This window comes from Strix aluco, chromosome 20 (genome assembly GCF_031877795.1).
Source record: "Strix aluco isolate bStrAlu1 chromosome 20, bStrAlu1.hap1, whole genome shotgun sequence".
In the NCBI taxonomy this organism is placed as follows: Eukaryota; Metazoa; Chordata; class Aves; order Strigiformes; family Strigidae; genus Strix; species Strix aluco.
In genome coordinates, this window is record NC_133950.1 from 13,254,013 (window position 1) to 13,267,891 (window position 13,879).

The 13,879-nt window shown below is 47.7% G+C and overlaps 1 protein-coding gene across 3 annotated transcripts in view; it reads right to left on the bottom strand.

The window, feature by feature from the left end:
- The window catches only part of GPSM1 (G protein signaling modulator 1), an 82,333-nt gene that overhangs the window by 24,907 nt on the left and 43,547 nt on the right, over positions 1-13,879 (bottom strand). For all 3 annotated transcript variants that reach the window (XM_074845938.1, XM_074845939.1, XM_074845937.1), the window contains exons 10-11: positions 6,469-6,539; positions 2,828-3,007 (exon numbers count right to left, since the gene is read on the bottom strand). In XM_074845938.1, coding sequence (XP_074702039.1) covers positions 2,828-3,007; positions 6,469-6,539 — 251 coding nt within the window. The remainder of the gene's footprint in view (positions 1-2,827; positions 3,008-6,468; positions 6,540-13,879) is intronic.

Here is a 13,879-nt window from a genome sequence, read left to right on the forward strand (position 1 = left end):
TCCCGAGCCTCTCCAGCTCCGGCTTCTAGATTTCTGAGGCTGTTTCAGAAAACTATAGGAAAGGGGATATAAATACACCTGCCTTCACTTTGGGGGTGCACAGGCAGGGGCAAAACCTATTTGAGAGCTCCAGCCTCCTTGGCAAGGAAGGACGGACGGCAGGATGCCCCGCTGAGAGCCACACCAGGAGGCTTCGGTGTCCCACCTGCATTTTGTCAAGCAAACTCCCCTCTGCCATTCAGAGCATCTGCCTACAAAGACCACAACCCCGACCACGCTACGTAACTCTGCATGGCTATTGGCCTGAAGAAAAACCCAATGAAACACTTGTCACTGCCATTTTTATGAGATATGATCCATCAGACACCAAATAAGGGGCATTCTTTAAAACAGGCAGTTGCCCTTCTCCTCCAGCCATGAGCACTGTTGAGTGCATTGACCTTTGGGATAAAACAGGACATGTTTAGTGTCTGCAAGGAGGAAGATACCATTTTTTACCCACACACTGCTGCTTTGCGTATCCCGTTGAATTCACTCCACGTTGTTTTACTACCACATGCACCAGGCATGCCTGGGAACTGAACTGAAAATGGACTCTCGGGCCTCAGCTCACAAATCAAAGCAAGCAGGGAGCGGACACACATGCGCTGCAAAGTCAGGGCACCCAGGGAAGAGGCCTTGTGAGAACAGCTGGTGAAAGAATCCGACTGCAGCAGTCAGGGAGAGCCTGAGGCACCCCCCTGCATGAGCAAACCCTGGGCTTTGCAGCCCTACTGCGCTGTCCCCCATCCCCTGAAGGTGAGAGGAGCAGCGGGTCCCTCTCCTGCTCACACACTCCCATCAGAGCCGGGAACAGCACGAACCGCAGGTGCCCAAGAGGCACCTCCTGCGACTGGACCATGAAGGTCTACACTTGCTCCTTCACGGACATTCACCAAGACCCCACGTGTACTGTCATGAGGTCACTGGTGGCTGGCAATATCCCACGGGGCCTTTTCTTAGACACAGCCTGTGTACTCACAACTACACTCCCGAGGAATGGTTTTTGCCTTGCTCTTGATGACTTTTGTTTGGTTTCTGGCTGAATGTCTGAGTTAAAAATACAAGGCTATTTCTGGCAGAAGTAGGTTTTTTTCTGCCTTTGTATTGCCTTGGATGCCCCTGTGCTGCTGTCTCCTTTCTGGCTCAGATGAGCTTTGTTTTCCTTCTCAATGATCATGTTTGCACCGACGAGCAGTAGGAAATGCTTTTCGTCTTAGAACATTTCCATGAGCACTGTTGGGAATGAAGAATGAGCTCAGAGAAGTCTAAAAAAAACCCAGTTGGTGTAAAGATCCTGTCTCCAGTGGTCAGAGAACTGGAAATCAGGAATGTCTGTGGTCAAAAAGGGATGTGTATGTGCACACATGCACACAGGTACAGCAGGATATGTTCTCCCCATGACCCACAGACCAGGAACAAATGACTCAGTGCTAGAAACACTTCCACGCATCTCCACTCTACAGACAGGCTTCATCCCAAGTTCTGCAGCTCAGACCCTTTCTTACCCAGCACAAAAATATTTTATTTCACTTTTCTTAGATGCCAAAAAAAAAAATAGGCCTATCTTTCCTGGCTTGGATTTATTCCATCTGGAATCACTGCATGATCATAGGGCTGTGAAAGCATGTTACAGCCTCAGTATAAAGCAAGAACCCAAATACTTTCAAACACCAGCGTGATCATTAGATCTTTGCTGTTACACTCCATCTCCTGGCAACAACAAGCTGAGGACTTGGGGCTTCTCACTTGAGATCACCAAGTTCAAATACCTCCAAGCCCCCTCCCACGACCCATAAACATGCCATTGTTTGTGGGTGTGATCCCTGTCTCCAGGACCAAGAACAAAACCAACACAGCTGCAGGAAGCCTCCCCAGCACATTGTACTTGCCACATGTCACAACAAACACGAACATAATGGCCTAACAAACAGCTCAATTGTTCAGGCTAAAGACATCAGAAAGGCATGTGGAGAGCTTTCCAGGGCACAGATCCCCACCACCTTCCAGGGAGTCAAGCACAGACTGAGTCAGAGTTCTTCAACACCCAACACAGGACTTGCTGCATGCCAGTAACCCATAAATCACTGACAGCAGGGCCAGCTCCTCTTGCCAGCTTCTGCTCTTTAGGAAGCATGCTCCACCTAACCTGCTTCCAAAGAGGAGCTCCTAGACAACAATTTTCTATCACTTCTGCCTAATGATTGATGAATTCAGAGACCACTCTGCACGTTGCCACTCTGGAGACCATCAATGTGATCAGGAGTTGAGAGGGAACAGGACTTAAGGTCCCAGATTTGACAAAGGCAACGGGCACCTTTGATTCATCATCAAAAACCTGAAAAGGGCTCTGTTTCTTGAAGGCAGCAAGGCCACTCCTTGTGAACCCTGGGAGGCTGATCAAGTCAGGCTCCACAAAGCAAGGGGTCCAAAGTGCTGTGTTCTTCTGGAATTCAAGGCATCGCATCCTGACAGTCCCAAACTTGGGAAAGTTCAGGTCTAGACTCCCGTCCCTCAAGAGAAGGTTACAAATACCACCACTAAATACCAAGCTCTCACAAACCAGTTCATGATGGAGGTTGGTACCACTGTTCTGTTAAATAGACAGCGATGCTGAGGCTCAGAAAGGCAAAAAGATTTGCCTACAGTTGCCCAAACAGTCAACAGCAGAGCTAGGTACAGGCTGTTTTCCAATGCCACCCCCATATCAGGTTAGAAATGAAATAAGAACAAATATGCTATAAAAACCTCTCAGATCAGTACTGGAGTAAAAAAATCATCTTCCTACCGACTGTGACACCTGGACTCGGACTTCAGTGGTATCCAGTGGTGACGTACTTGACCCCTGGGACTTTCTCTCTGAACTGGATTGGTGCTCTCGGTATTTCTTTGACCTTGCAGGTAAGGACAAGAACTCTTTTCCTGAGATCTTCAGGTCTCCCACATGATGGCTGTCCCCATTCTGGTCCTTGGGAAAGCAAGAAACAGTCATTGCACAAATTGCCTGTCTGAGGTTTACGTGGAGATCTGTTGGCAAGTATCTACAGAACAGGAGACACACAGAAGCAAGAAGTTAATGCAGAATTTAGATGGTGCGAGTTAACGCTTGTCATGTGCGGGGTTGAATGAGGACATTTTGTCTATCTCTGCAGTGTGTGATTTTAACGAGCGGAGAGGAAGCATCACCCAAACAACACACAGCAGTCAACTTCTCCACAGGGAGAAGGAGCATCCTCTTAAAAACCCCAGGTGTGCAGGTAGAAGCACGGCTGGTTTATTTACAGGCATAGGGAATGATGGATGAAAGGTCCAGAAGCAGTCACTGCTGCTAGTGATTTCTGGCAACTGCACTCATAAAAAGCTCTTCTGAACAGGGTGGCAAGCTCATCTCACCCCGGATACCAAACACTTGGCACAAGTCCCTCCACTTGCTGTATCTTCACTTCTCCCCAGCGCCCGTCCGTGCAGCAGCCCACACCGATAACCCAACCACGCCCCAGGGAACACGGCTATGCTAGATGCTCCACAGCATTTCCCACCTCTAGGATTTGGCTCCCAGCACAGACGGAGCATTGCCTGCCTCAGCATCTCCCACTGCCTTCAGCAAGAAGGGCCCTTACCCAAGGCTTTCCTGAAGGCAGATTAACGTGAATGGTTGGAGTCCCATTCAGCTCTTTTGCTCATGCTACCCAAAGCACGTGGGGACTGCAGGGTAACATGACTAACTACAGCAGATGGTTACAAGCTATCCCCTGTTCTCTCACTGCTGTCTTCCTTTGCTATCTTAAATGCTTGTGCTCAGTGCTCACATAAAAATATAGGATTATCACTCCCATGTAACGCATGGGGAAACTGAGGTGACAGAGATTACACATCTCCTGAATTTTAGTTTTTATCCCTTGTCAAAAGACTCGAGTTAATGGCCCTGCCTGGATTATCATAACAGCCTCATCAGTGCTGTCACGCAGACGAGGCCCTCGTACAGAAGCACCGGCAGGAGTATTCAGCGTTGAGCACTAGAGATACTTATTAAAGGCATCAGGCACTTTACACATAACCGGTGGGAACTGAGTGCCTAAACCTGCTTGATGCTTTGGGCTCCAGCGTTTCCAGGCTGCAAACCACCTCTTTATCATACATAAAGCACTGAGGGGGATCCCCAGGGTGTCCTCACTGCAGCAACTACATGCAGGTGAAAGAAGCTCGAGCACAGCTCAGGAGATGACCCAAGGGCACACGAGGTTGGGATTTAAGGGCACATAGACTGAAAAGCCAAGGATACTGAACAAGATCTGAAGTCGTTCAACAGCACAGTGGGATGCTGTAGCCAAAATGACTTTTCCAAATGACTGTTGCAATACAAACAGGAATAGTGAGAACAAGTAAGGAGAGATTCATTTCCCCAGATGCTATTGATGGGATCAACTGCAACCAGGCTGGTGTCCACATTTTGAAAAGCAGCCACAAAAGTGGATTTCAGAACTGGAAAGAAACTGCCTTACAATGCCTTACTGCCTTAGTTAGAGGCCTCAAACTGTTTAGTTCATGACAAAAAGAATAGATGACTCAATTACAGCACGTAAGCACCTTCAGGGTAAAAACCAGCATGTGATAAAGAGATTTTTAGTCTGGTAGAGAGAGGAATAAACAAGAACCAATGGCTGGGAGCTAAAACAAGAGAAGCTCAAAACAAGGAACCAGGCACAGGGTGAAGAGAGCAGGATGATCAGGGAAGCAGCATTCCCACCATCCGCTGGGGCATTCAGAGCTGACATGGGTGCGTCCTGGCAGCACCCTCTACCCAGACACATGACTCTGTGCAGAGGCATTGGACAAAAGTTCCTGGCCTGTAAGGTGACAGGGGTCTCTGCTGACCTTGAAGGCTATCTCCGGCAGAGATGATGGGCAGAGAGGGTGAGACAATAACGAGAGGGTGCTGGAGAGATCATACTTCATTCCACTGATTTATTCTTTAAAATCTCATCACCCTCACCATAGCAAGCTTGAAGCAAACAACATTCTCCCATGACTGTAATCATCTCTCCCAAGGAGCTTCAGCAGGAGAGGAAGGGGAATTGCATCCAAAACACTCTTGCAAGTAGAAGTGAACTCACACACACCCCACAGGACCACTGTAGGGGGAACGGGACAAGTCCTGTCTGACTTCACAGTTAGGGACTACTTGCAGCTCCTGTTTACTCCATCCTCCCTGTGAAATCCCTGAAATCCCATAACCCTGCCTGAACTATTGAATGAGGTTGAGCAAAGAGCAGGAAACCAACAGCATTAACAGCAAATCACACATCAGCAAAACTCTCCCTGCCGGCATCCTCTGGGCCATGCCGCTCCGATGAGGATACACAATCAAATGTCTCCCTGGCACTGGGCATCATCCCTGCTACCAACACCCCAGCGATGGAGCTGCACTGGTTAAAGCAGGTAGGAGCCAAAACGGCCAGTGGGCAGTTGGGAGAATTAATAAAAATACATAAGTGTGTTTGGCATTCAACTCCCAAAGAGAGTCAATTCAGGGAGGAGCTTTTGTCTGGCCATCTCAGACCTTACTGGGATGTTTAGGCACCCAAAATGGTTTTGCAAGCCTGAGGTTGTTCCCCACTGACCGACTGCACTTACCTGCAACATGGGTGAGTTTTTTCTCTCCCTGACACTTCTGTACGAGGGGAAATGCTCCCTGGGACACTCAGGCTGTGCCTAGAAAGCGCTGGATGAATGTAAATTATTTGTGCCGAAGATGTTCCAAAAAGGCAGAGCCCGGCTGCCTGCCTGGCCACCTCCTCTGGGAACAGGCACGACTGAGCCCCATGGCAGCACCAGTGCCTGCTGTTGGGCAGACCCAGCAATCCTGCACAGGATTTTCTGAGAAACTTAAAAGATCTCTGTAGGTGGAAAGGCTCAGTGCCTCCCAGCTGACTGTAGAAACAGCCTTTGCCCAAGGGAGACTGAGAAAATGCTGATCTGCTTGGATCTGACAATTTCCAGCAGCGAACCAGAGCAGAGGCAATCCTGAGAGTCCCTTGGACCAAAACCCTCTGCCTCCTGCAACAAACCATCTCCTGCTTCTGACTTCTCCTTCCCTACTTGTGCTGAATGCAGCACTCTGCTGGGCTAATAAGGCCCTGAGATTTGCCACCAGCCACTAAAGGGGCTAAAATGCTAATGATTATCCTCTCAATAAAGGGCTGTTTTTTCAAAAAAGCATAGAAGTGGCTTTTTCAGCTTTCAGTTAAGTGCCTTTTTAGTTAGACCAGCTGTTCTCTCCTCCAAGCTCTCTAGAAACCCTCTCTGGTTAATCCCATTGACTCCAATGATATCTGCTAATTGCATACTTCCCTGCAAATGAAGCCAGTCAACAAGCCATTACAGATTCCTACTGATACTTAATCTCCGAGGCCAGACATCTTTGCTTACCTTTTCAGAAGGGAACTTCAGGAGGTCTAAGCTGTCCATGCTGTTCCTTTGGAGTCTCTTTGGCCTGGCTCCTGCAAAACAACGCACTCGCACATCAGGAGGGTGTCACTCACCGACAGCACTAATGTCACACAGATAAAATTCAAACCACGGCAGACCCTCTGCTCCTGTTAACGACAAAGTCAAAAGGACGGGATGTTGCAGCTGTGCTGTCCTTGAGGTTCAAACGTGTTTTTTTCTCTCTATTGTTTTGGGTCTTTTTCAAAACACTATCACAGCACAGTCAGCAACAGCAAGGGCTGTGTGAAGCTTTTGCTATCGAACCAGTAGCTGGGTCACACTATGACCCTGATCTCAACTGAGGTCTCTGGAATTCAGGAGTTACAAACCCCTCTCTAAACCACAAGTCATGGGACTAGCATTGAGAAAAATCATAACAAAAATATAGTTTAATACATCTGTGGATTTGTTGCTTTATCTTCATGTTTTTAACTTAAAAAACATCTCTGGGACACAGCTTTGAGCTTTTCTCTACAGTCACAAGGTCTATAAAACTAAGTGAAGGAGCAAATATTTTCTAACTATCGTAAGCCCAGCCTTAAGGGGAGAGAAACCTTGCCCTGAACCTGATAGATAAATCAAAATTTGGCACCATACATGATATTTGAGACTTCATAAAATTCATTTTAATGTAGTATTCCAGCAATAACAGAGTTTGTGAAACACAGTTCAGCTCTGACTCCTGCCTTCCAAACTCTTATCTCCATGTATCCCTCCAACCTGCTTCCAGCTGCTATTGCCTTGCTCACTAACAGCCAGGATTTACAAAATGGCCCTGGGATGCCTTCACCACATCTGGTAAAACTTCTGCCCTTTCACCCTCCTGCTCCCCTTCCCTGATTTTTCCTGAAGGTTCAGTTTAGCTGAGCACCACATGACACCCCACACCAGCAACACCAAACAGGACTGAAATGAAAGCTTTGGACTCAAGGTCCCATGACAACTCCCAAGCTTCAGGGGAAATCCTGGGGGAGGGTGAATGAATGCATGTGGATTGAAACCCATCCCCCAGCTGAGCCCTGAGAACGGAAACCACTGAGCTTTGTGCCGTTCCTGCAACAGCAAACTCACCAAACCTAAAGATTCACCAGTTTCCCACCACCAAAGAGCACCGTTGCTTATGTTACAGCAGCCCCCAAGGCCCCTGCTCAAACCCAAGGTGCCACCGAGCTGCTCACTAGCCAAACTTAACGAGAGAGGAGGCACAAAATTCATAAACCAATTCAGGACTGACTGTAAGCAGAACATGGTGATTAAATGGAAAAAGCCACCAGGTAGCAGGGATTCCTGCACTAACACACATCCAGCTCAGTCAGGGCTCCAGATGCGACCACAGTTCAATCTAAACTGCACCAACTCCAACAAAAAGTTCAACCTAGCTCAGCTTCATGAGATACAAGACAAGCTCAGATCAGCTGGGACTTCACTACGGGTCACACACATATATCACGTTTTAGTTATAAATGACCTAAAGTTAATTTCACTGCCCCTCGCTACCCTGAAGTGATTTACTTCTTGCAGCCATAAAAACTCAAATCAGCAAAATATTTCTGCATATTTCTGTCCCCCTACTCCAAAAAGCACATTAGCACCTGCTTCATTTTAAGGTGATTTCATTACTAGGCTTTGAGTTCAGCAGGCACCGACATCAGGGTTGGTGAATAGGGGCAGAACAGGTATTGATGTGAATACACAGAGAGCAAGGAGAACTTGTAATGATAAGCAGTCGTCATTTCTACCAAACTCTACCCCCTTCCGCACTGCAAAGCCAGTCGCTCACTTGGCAGCAGCTCAGTAACAACAGGATTTGATCCCGGAAGGTCAGCGATTGCTGCTGACTCTGGCAAGGGTTCAGACATGGGGCTGCTGTCCCTTTGGAGCAGGCAGGAAAAAAAGACTTTGCTGCCCTCAGCGAAGCAGGCAGAACTCTTGATTTTATCATTTTTCTTTCAGTCTTTGCTTATGTTTACTAAGATATATTATCTAAGGTATCGTGTTTGCTAACATATCTTAAGCACCTCCTGCGAGCAGGCTGGGAAAGGCTCGTGCTGATGGATAGCAGTGAAACAATACGGTTATCTGGTGGCTGAACACATCTACTCTCACAGGCTGGATGTGCGCTCAGCCATGAAGACAGCTGAAACCATCAAGCCTGAGCTCTCTCCCACCATAAAATGGAGAGTGTTGCACCGCTCTTGGTGGATAGGCAGAACCCACCGCCCTGACAGAGACCGGGTCACTCCATACAGGACTCCCCTTCCATGTGCTAAATGCCACCCAAGCTTGCCGCCCCCCAGGGTATCAGTGATACCAGCTGGAGGACCCACAAGACACCCCACACCCAGCTCCCATCGCTCCACCACACTCCCACCGGCCACCCATGAAGAAGGTGGCCCCAGGTCTCCTCCCACGTTGCCAAATGAGCAAAGGGCTTTTGGCTGCTGCCACGCTGGTCAGGCAGGAGCTCAGCGAGGGGAAGGCAGCAGCAGGTTGTGCCCAGTGGCTCCTGGTTACACACGATGACGTTCTGGACATTGCTATAGCTGCTCACAGCTTCTCTCAGAATAACCTACAGCCTTATACGTGGAGCAGCGAGGTGGGTCTGGAACAAAAGCCACCTACAAACACTTAATCAGATGGCAGGTTTGGGTTTCAAAGCAATGCCCAAGAGGCGAGGCCGGCATCTGGAAGTGATAGTGCGTCACAGCGGCTTTTAACGGCCACTTCCAGGAAAGCAAGAAAGAAGCAAAGTGTGCCTGATTAGATAAACACACATAATTTCCAACAGTCTAAAGAGCTGTTAATTATACACCTCCGTCCTCAGGTGCTTTTGTACGTTTGCAATAGCATTAGACCGCTGGCCAGAAACCATTAATCTCTGATCTGAGAAAACCTGCCTTCCCCTTTGTTAATTTAATATATGTAGTCAGTTGAGACTACCCCAGCAATTAGGACACGCAGAACAATTTGTCTTTTTCAGTGGTTTTGATGCTGGTGTTCCTCTGTTACCATGTGGATTTCACACTCAGTTTGAGCTGAGAGAGGAAGAAGTTAAGAGTTACAAACTTAACTTCAGAGCCACCCGACTCAGCTATTTTCTTCCAGAAGAGAACACAACCAGCACCGGAGCCAAATGCTGGCCTCACAAAAGCCCACGGTTCTGCCATCCCTACTCACCACGAGTTGTGCCACAGGTGGAGCGAGCAGCACCGTTAAAACAAGCAGCTAGAAGAATTAAGAGGCTACAGGCTATCATAAACCGGATCGACGCAGGCAGCAATTCCCACCACATGCGTGGGAGCTTCTCCCCTTTACTCCACAGCAGACAGGCTCTGTAGCCTGCATGTACCCATCTTCCAGGAGAGCAGAGAGATTTCCATACTCACAAGCACCCCACGACAGAAGGAGTCCCGTTAACTTTCCATCTCTGACCAGGACATATTCCCTCAGATGGCTCCAGATGTAACTTTCAGCCTCCTGAAGTTATTTTTCCCAGAAATACCTGCAGCACCGCTTAATACTCAGCAAAAGTTCAACTCTGCCTCTCTCCCCAGTGCCGATCAACAGCGGCAGCAGCAGTCGTGGATGCAAAAGACTGACCAGCTGAAAACCTGGGTCTGTTCCTCTGGAAGGCTTTTTCCTCTCCCTCCAGTATTTATTGGCATGTTTACCAAGTCTACTGCAGAGTAACGGAAAACCTCAGGGGCATTTCTAAATGCTCTCTCTGTCTTCAAGGTTTACTGAGGTCTCTAATAGAGCAAGCTGAAACCTTCTTGTGAACATCAGCTGAGCAACACGACTGACTGGCTGTATTCATGCCTTGTTTTCCTGGAGCTCCTCGGATGTTGTTCTTTTCACTGCTCAGACTCAGGGTTGTCGTTTCTTTTTTAAATATTTTTTTTCAAAATCTCTTCCCTCCCCATCCATGATCTCAACACCACCATGAACCAAGGGGATTTTTTTTTTTGATTTTTTATTTTTTTTTACTTTTTGCTTTTGCAATTTGGTTCCTAAGGCAAGTTTAACGGTTTTCACATTCTTGTATTTTAAAACTCGGTGAAGCAGTCACCTCCCTCCCTGGAAGGGAGCAACGGACTCTGAGGAAGGAGAAGTTCACTGCAACAGAGCAGAGGTGATGCTTGTGTGCTTGCCTGGCACGCATACGAGACATCCTTGCTTCCCCCTGCTTCCTCAATCCCCCCATCTCACAAACACTTTCTATTCTTCTGTCTTTGGGACACTAACCCAATATATCAGTGTCAGATACCCACCTAGATCCATCTTTTTTCTCTCACATCTCCACCCTGCAGAGTTGGGGATGGCCCCTCTGCACATCCTTGTGCTACCTGTGATAACATGGATACAGGAACCTTTAATCTACAATCTCTTTATCACAGCCAGAAGTTTGGTAGTGCATGTTCCCTACTTTCCTTGGGCTTTTTAAGATGAGCAGTGTAGAGCTGTGCTGGGCCCTGCATGTCTGATGGAGAGGCTAACCCAGAGGGCTGACACGGTGCACACAGCAAGCACAGCATCTCCATCCCCCATTCTTCTATCCCCTTGGTATCCATCACCAGCTCCATCCAAGGATCAGTATGGTCTCCAGAGGGAAGGACTCTATTCCTGTGCCACAGGCAGGCCCTCCAACAGGCAAGTCATCAGTTTTCAGGGTGTAATTACAGGAGAAATGCTCACGCAGCAAAAATTCTCTAGCAGTACCCTCTACAAAGTGAGATGCAGCCACAGAATACACAAGGAAGTGTTTTATTGTAGGATGGTGATGGGATCATCCCATGTAAGCTTGCAGCAGGGCAAAGCTGGGTAGACAGTGTGGGCAGAGTTCTGTTCCTCTGCGGACAGTCTCCATATCCAACTGGCGCTCCTGAGATTTCCAAGTTGACAAGATCGAGCAGAACATGTGTAGCAGCGACTCAGGGAGCCCTGCCAGGAGCTCTCATCAAGTTGACACGTGCTTTGAGAACTCTTAGGCTCTCCCCCATCTCCAGCAGCTTGGAGAGCTGCCTACTCCATCCCTGTTTGAGATGAAGCAAACCCCCCCCGACGCAGATCAAGCGACAGTTCTATTTGCAGGCCGGGAACACGCTGTATCCCTCTGGGGTGGCTGTACCAGAGGAAGCAGAATTAAACCTGACAGTGGACTCCACAGAAGACCAACAGGAAAAGGTTGTACGGCCAACATTGTCCCCCTCTGCCTCCAGCGCTCCTGGCTGAGCAGCACACACAGAAGCAGAAGCTTTGCACCCCAAACATGACAAATCTCAGCATAAACACTTATTGTATTTTCATGAAAAGGTCATTTTTCTCTGTACCTGTATTAACTGAGGTACTGACTTGTCTTTTGGGCAAGTTCTTCAGGCCCAGGACAGTGCCTTCCCGTATTTGTACGGACCCCAGCAGTTTAGAACCTTGATTTTGGCAGAGAACTCTAAATATTGTTCAATATGATTAAATTAGACCAGCCAGACAGTTGTTTGGGGTGGAAGACTGGTCTGTAAACCCCACCAAGCTCAGGAGTGACACTGGAGATACGGTCCAGGAATCTGAATGCTTACAGAGGATCTCAAATCATACACTACTGACATCTAATCAGGAAAGCTCTGTCATTAGTGCTCCATTATTATAGCAAGCTCTTCAATGAGGAAGGGAGCGGGGGGAGGAGAAGTTAAAAAAAAAAAAAAACAATCACAGCAGCAAGAAAAGAAAGGAGAAAAAAAAAAAAAAGCAGCCTCCGGTAGGACAAGCATCTCATTTAAGGCTTTAATTAGTCTTCAAACACATAATGGGTTCTGGCACTATAAATCCACTTGACCTCTATTATTGCCAGCACTTGCATGATAAATGCTGGCATTTGTTTTCCCAGTTGTTACTGGGATAGAACAATACTTTTCTCTAAATAGAGAAAGCAAATAATATCAGTTATTTATGATGACTGCGCCATAAAATGCTGGCACTGAGCTGCTGTGTGTCGATCCATGGGAAGGACCATCTGCTTACCCCCCCCAATCCTTTAGAGAGGAAAGGACCAGGGGAATCCCAACAGCTCTGGCCCCTTCTGTGACTAAGGATACAGCTAGATGGGCAAAACAACATTTTTCTCTCCATCAGTTATATTTGAGGGCTTTTCTGGCTGCACGGTCTAGACAACAGCCAAGGGCAGGTATGGCTTACAGCAGAAAGGACTGTACACATGAAAATAATAAAGTCAACCCATAGCCAAGGGCTAGGAGAAGCTGTGGGGAGGTTGTTTTCAATATCGTATCACACCAGACTTCCTCAGGAATGCTTTGCTCCCATGCAAGGCCTTCCATCCTCACTTCTCCAGTGTCAGAACTGGGAGCCAAAAGGACAGGAATGAAACCTCTTCTGCTGGGAAGATCGGGCTCCAGCATGTTTGCTCTGACATGCTGTATTCATTGGCACACAGACAGCACACAGCTGAGCAAATATCAACCTTCCAGACAGATCCTCAGCACTACAAAAACCTTCTCCAGAATAACAATTTTGCAGGTTTTTTTCTCTGTGGCAAAACTGTTCCTATAAAAAAAAGTACATACAATATGCGGTAATAAAGAGAAGTTACTTTTGAATCAAGATGCTCGTCTGCTTGATTTGGCAGAAGATGCTTTGCATATGTGTCACCCGAGTTTCGCATCCTCCAGAATCCAGTCTGACAGCTGAACAACTGGCTGAAAATAACAGCAATATTCACATCCACACAGCACCAGAAGCCCCTCGCCATTTGGCTGATGGCACGCAGGGTGAGCAGCTAGCACAGAGGCCTCTCAGATGGGGAGAAGGAATAAGGAGACACTCTGACCCACATGCCAGAAGAGCCTTCACATTCACGTGGAAGAGGTAAGACCTGGAGGAAAAGTGCTCCTTGGAGACAGAGATGGCACAAGGGAGTTACTTTCCCCCCAGTGGGGGCAGAACTCAGAAGAGCTCCAATCTTTGAGTAACCAGGTGATCTTACAACTTGTAGCTTTGCAAACTATTACTAATTGCCACAACGGGCACATCTTTGATTCCAGTTTTCCCCACATGTGCAACAGGCATTAGCTATTCTCTAACTGAGCAAGGCTGGAATAAGGCTTATTTGCAAATAAAGTGCTGGCAACTCAGGCCAAAGAATGAAGTATTTTGGGGTGCATTTGCAGGATCTAGAAAATGCAGAGCACCTAATCATGTGACACCTAACAGTCAAATACAAGCCTTGGAGCTTGTGGGAAGCTTGGAGCCATGCTAGAGGAGGCCTCCTATAACCATAACATCCCCCAGGCAATGGTCTGCTTAATAGACTAACAGTTGTGGGGACAGGAGGATTTTCTGG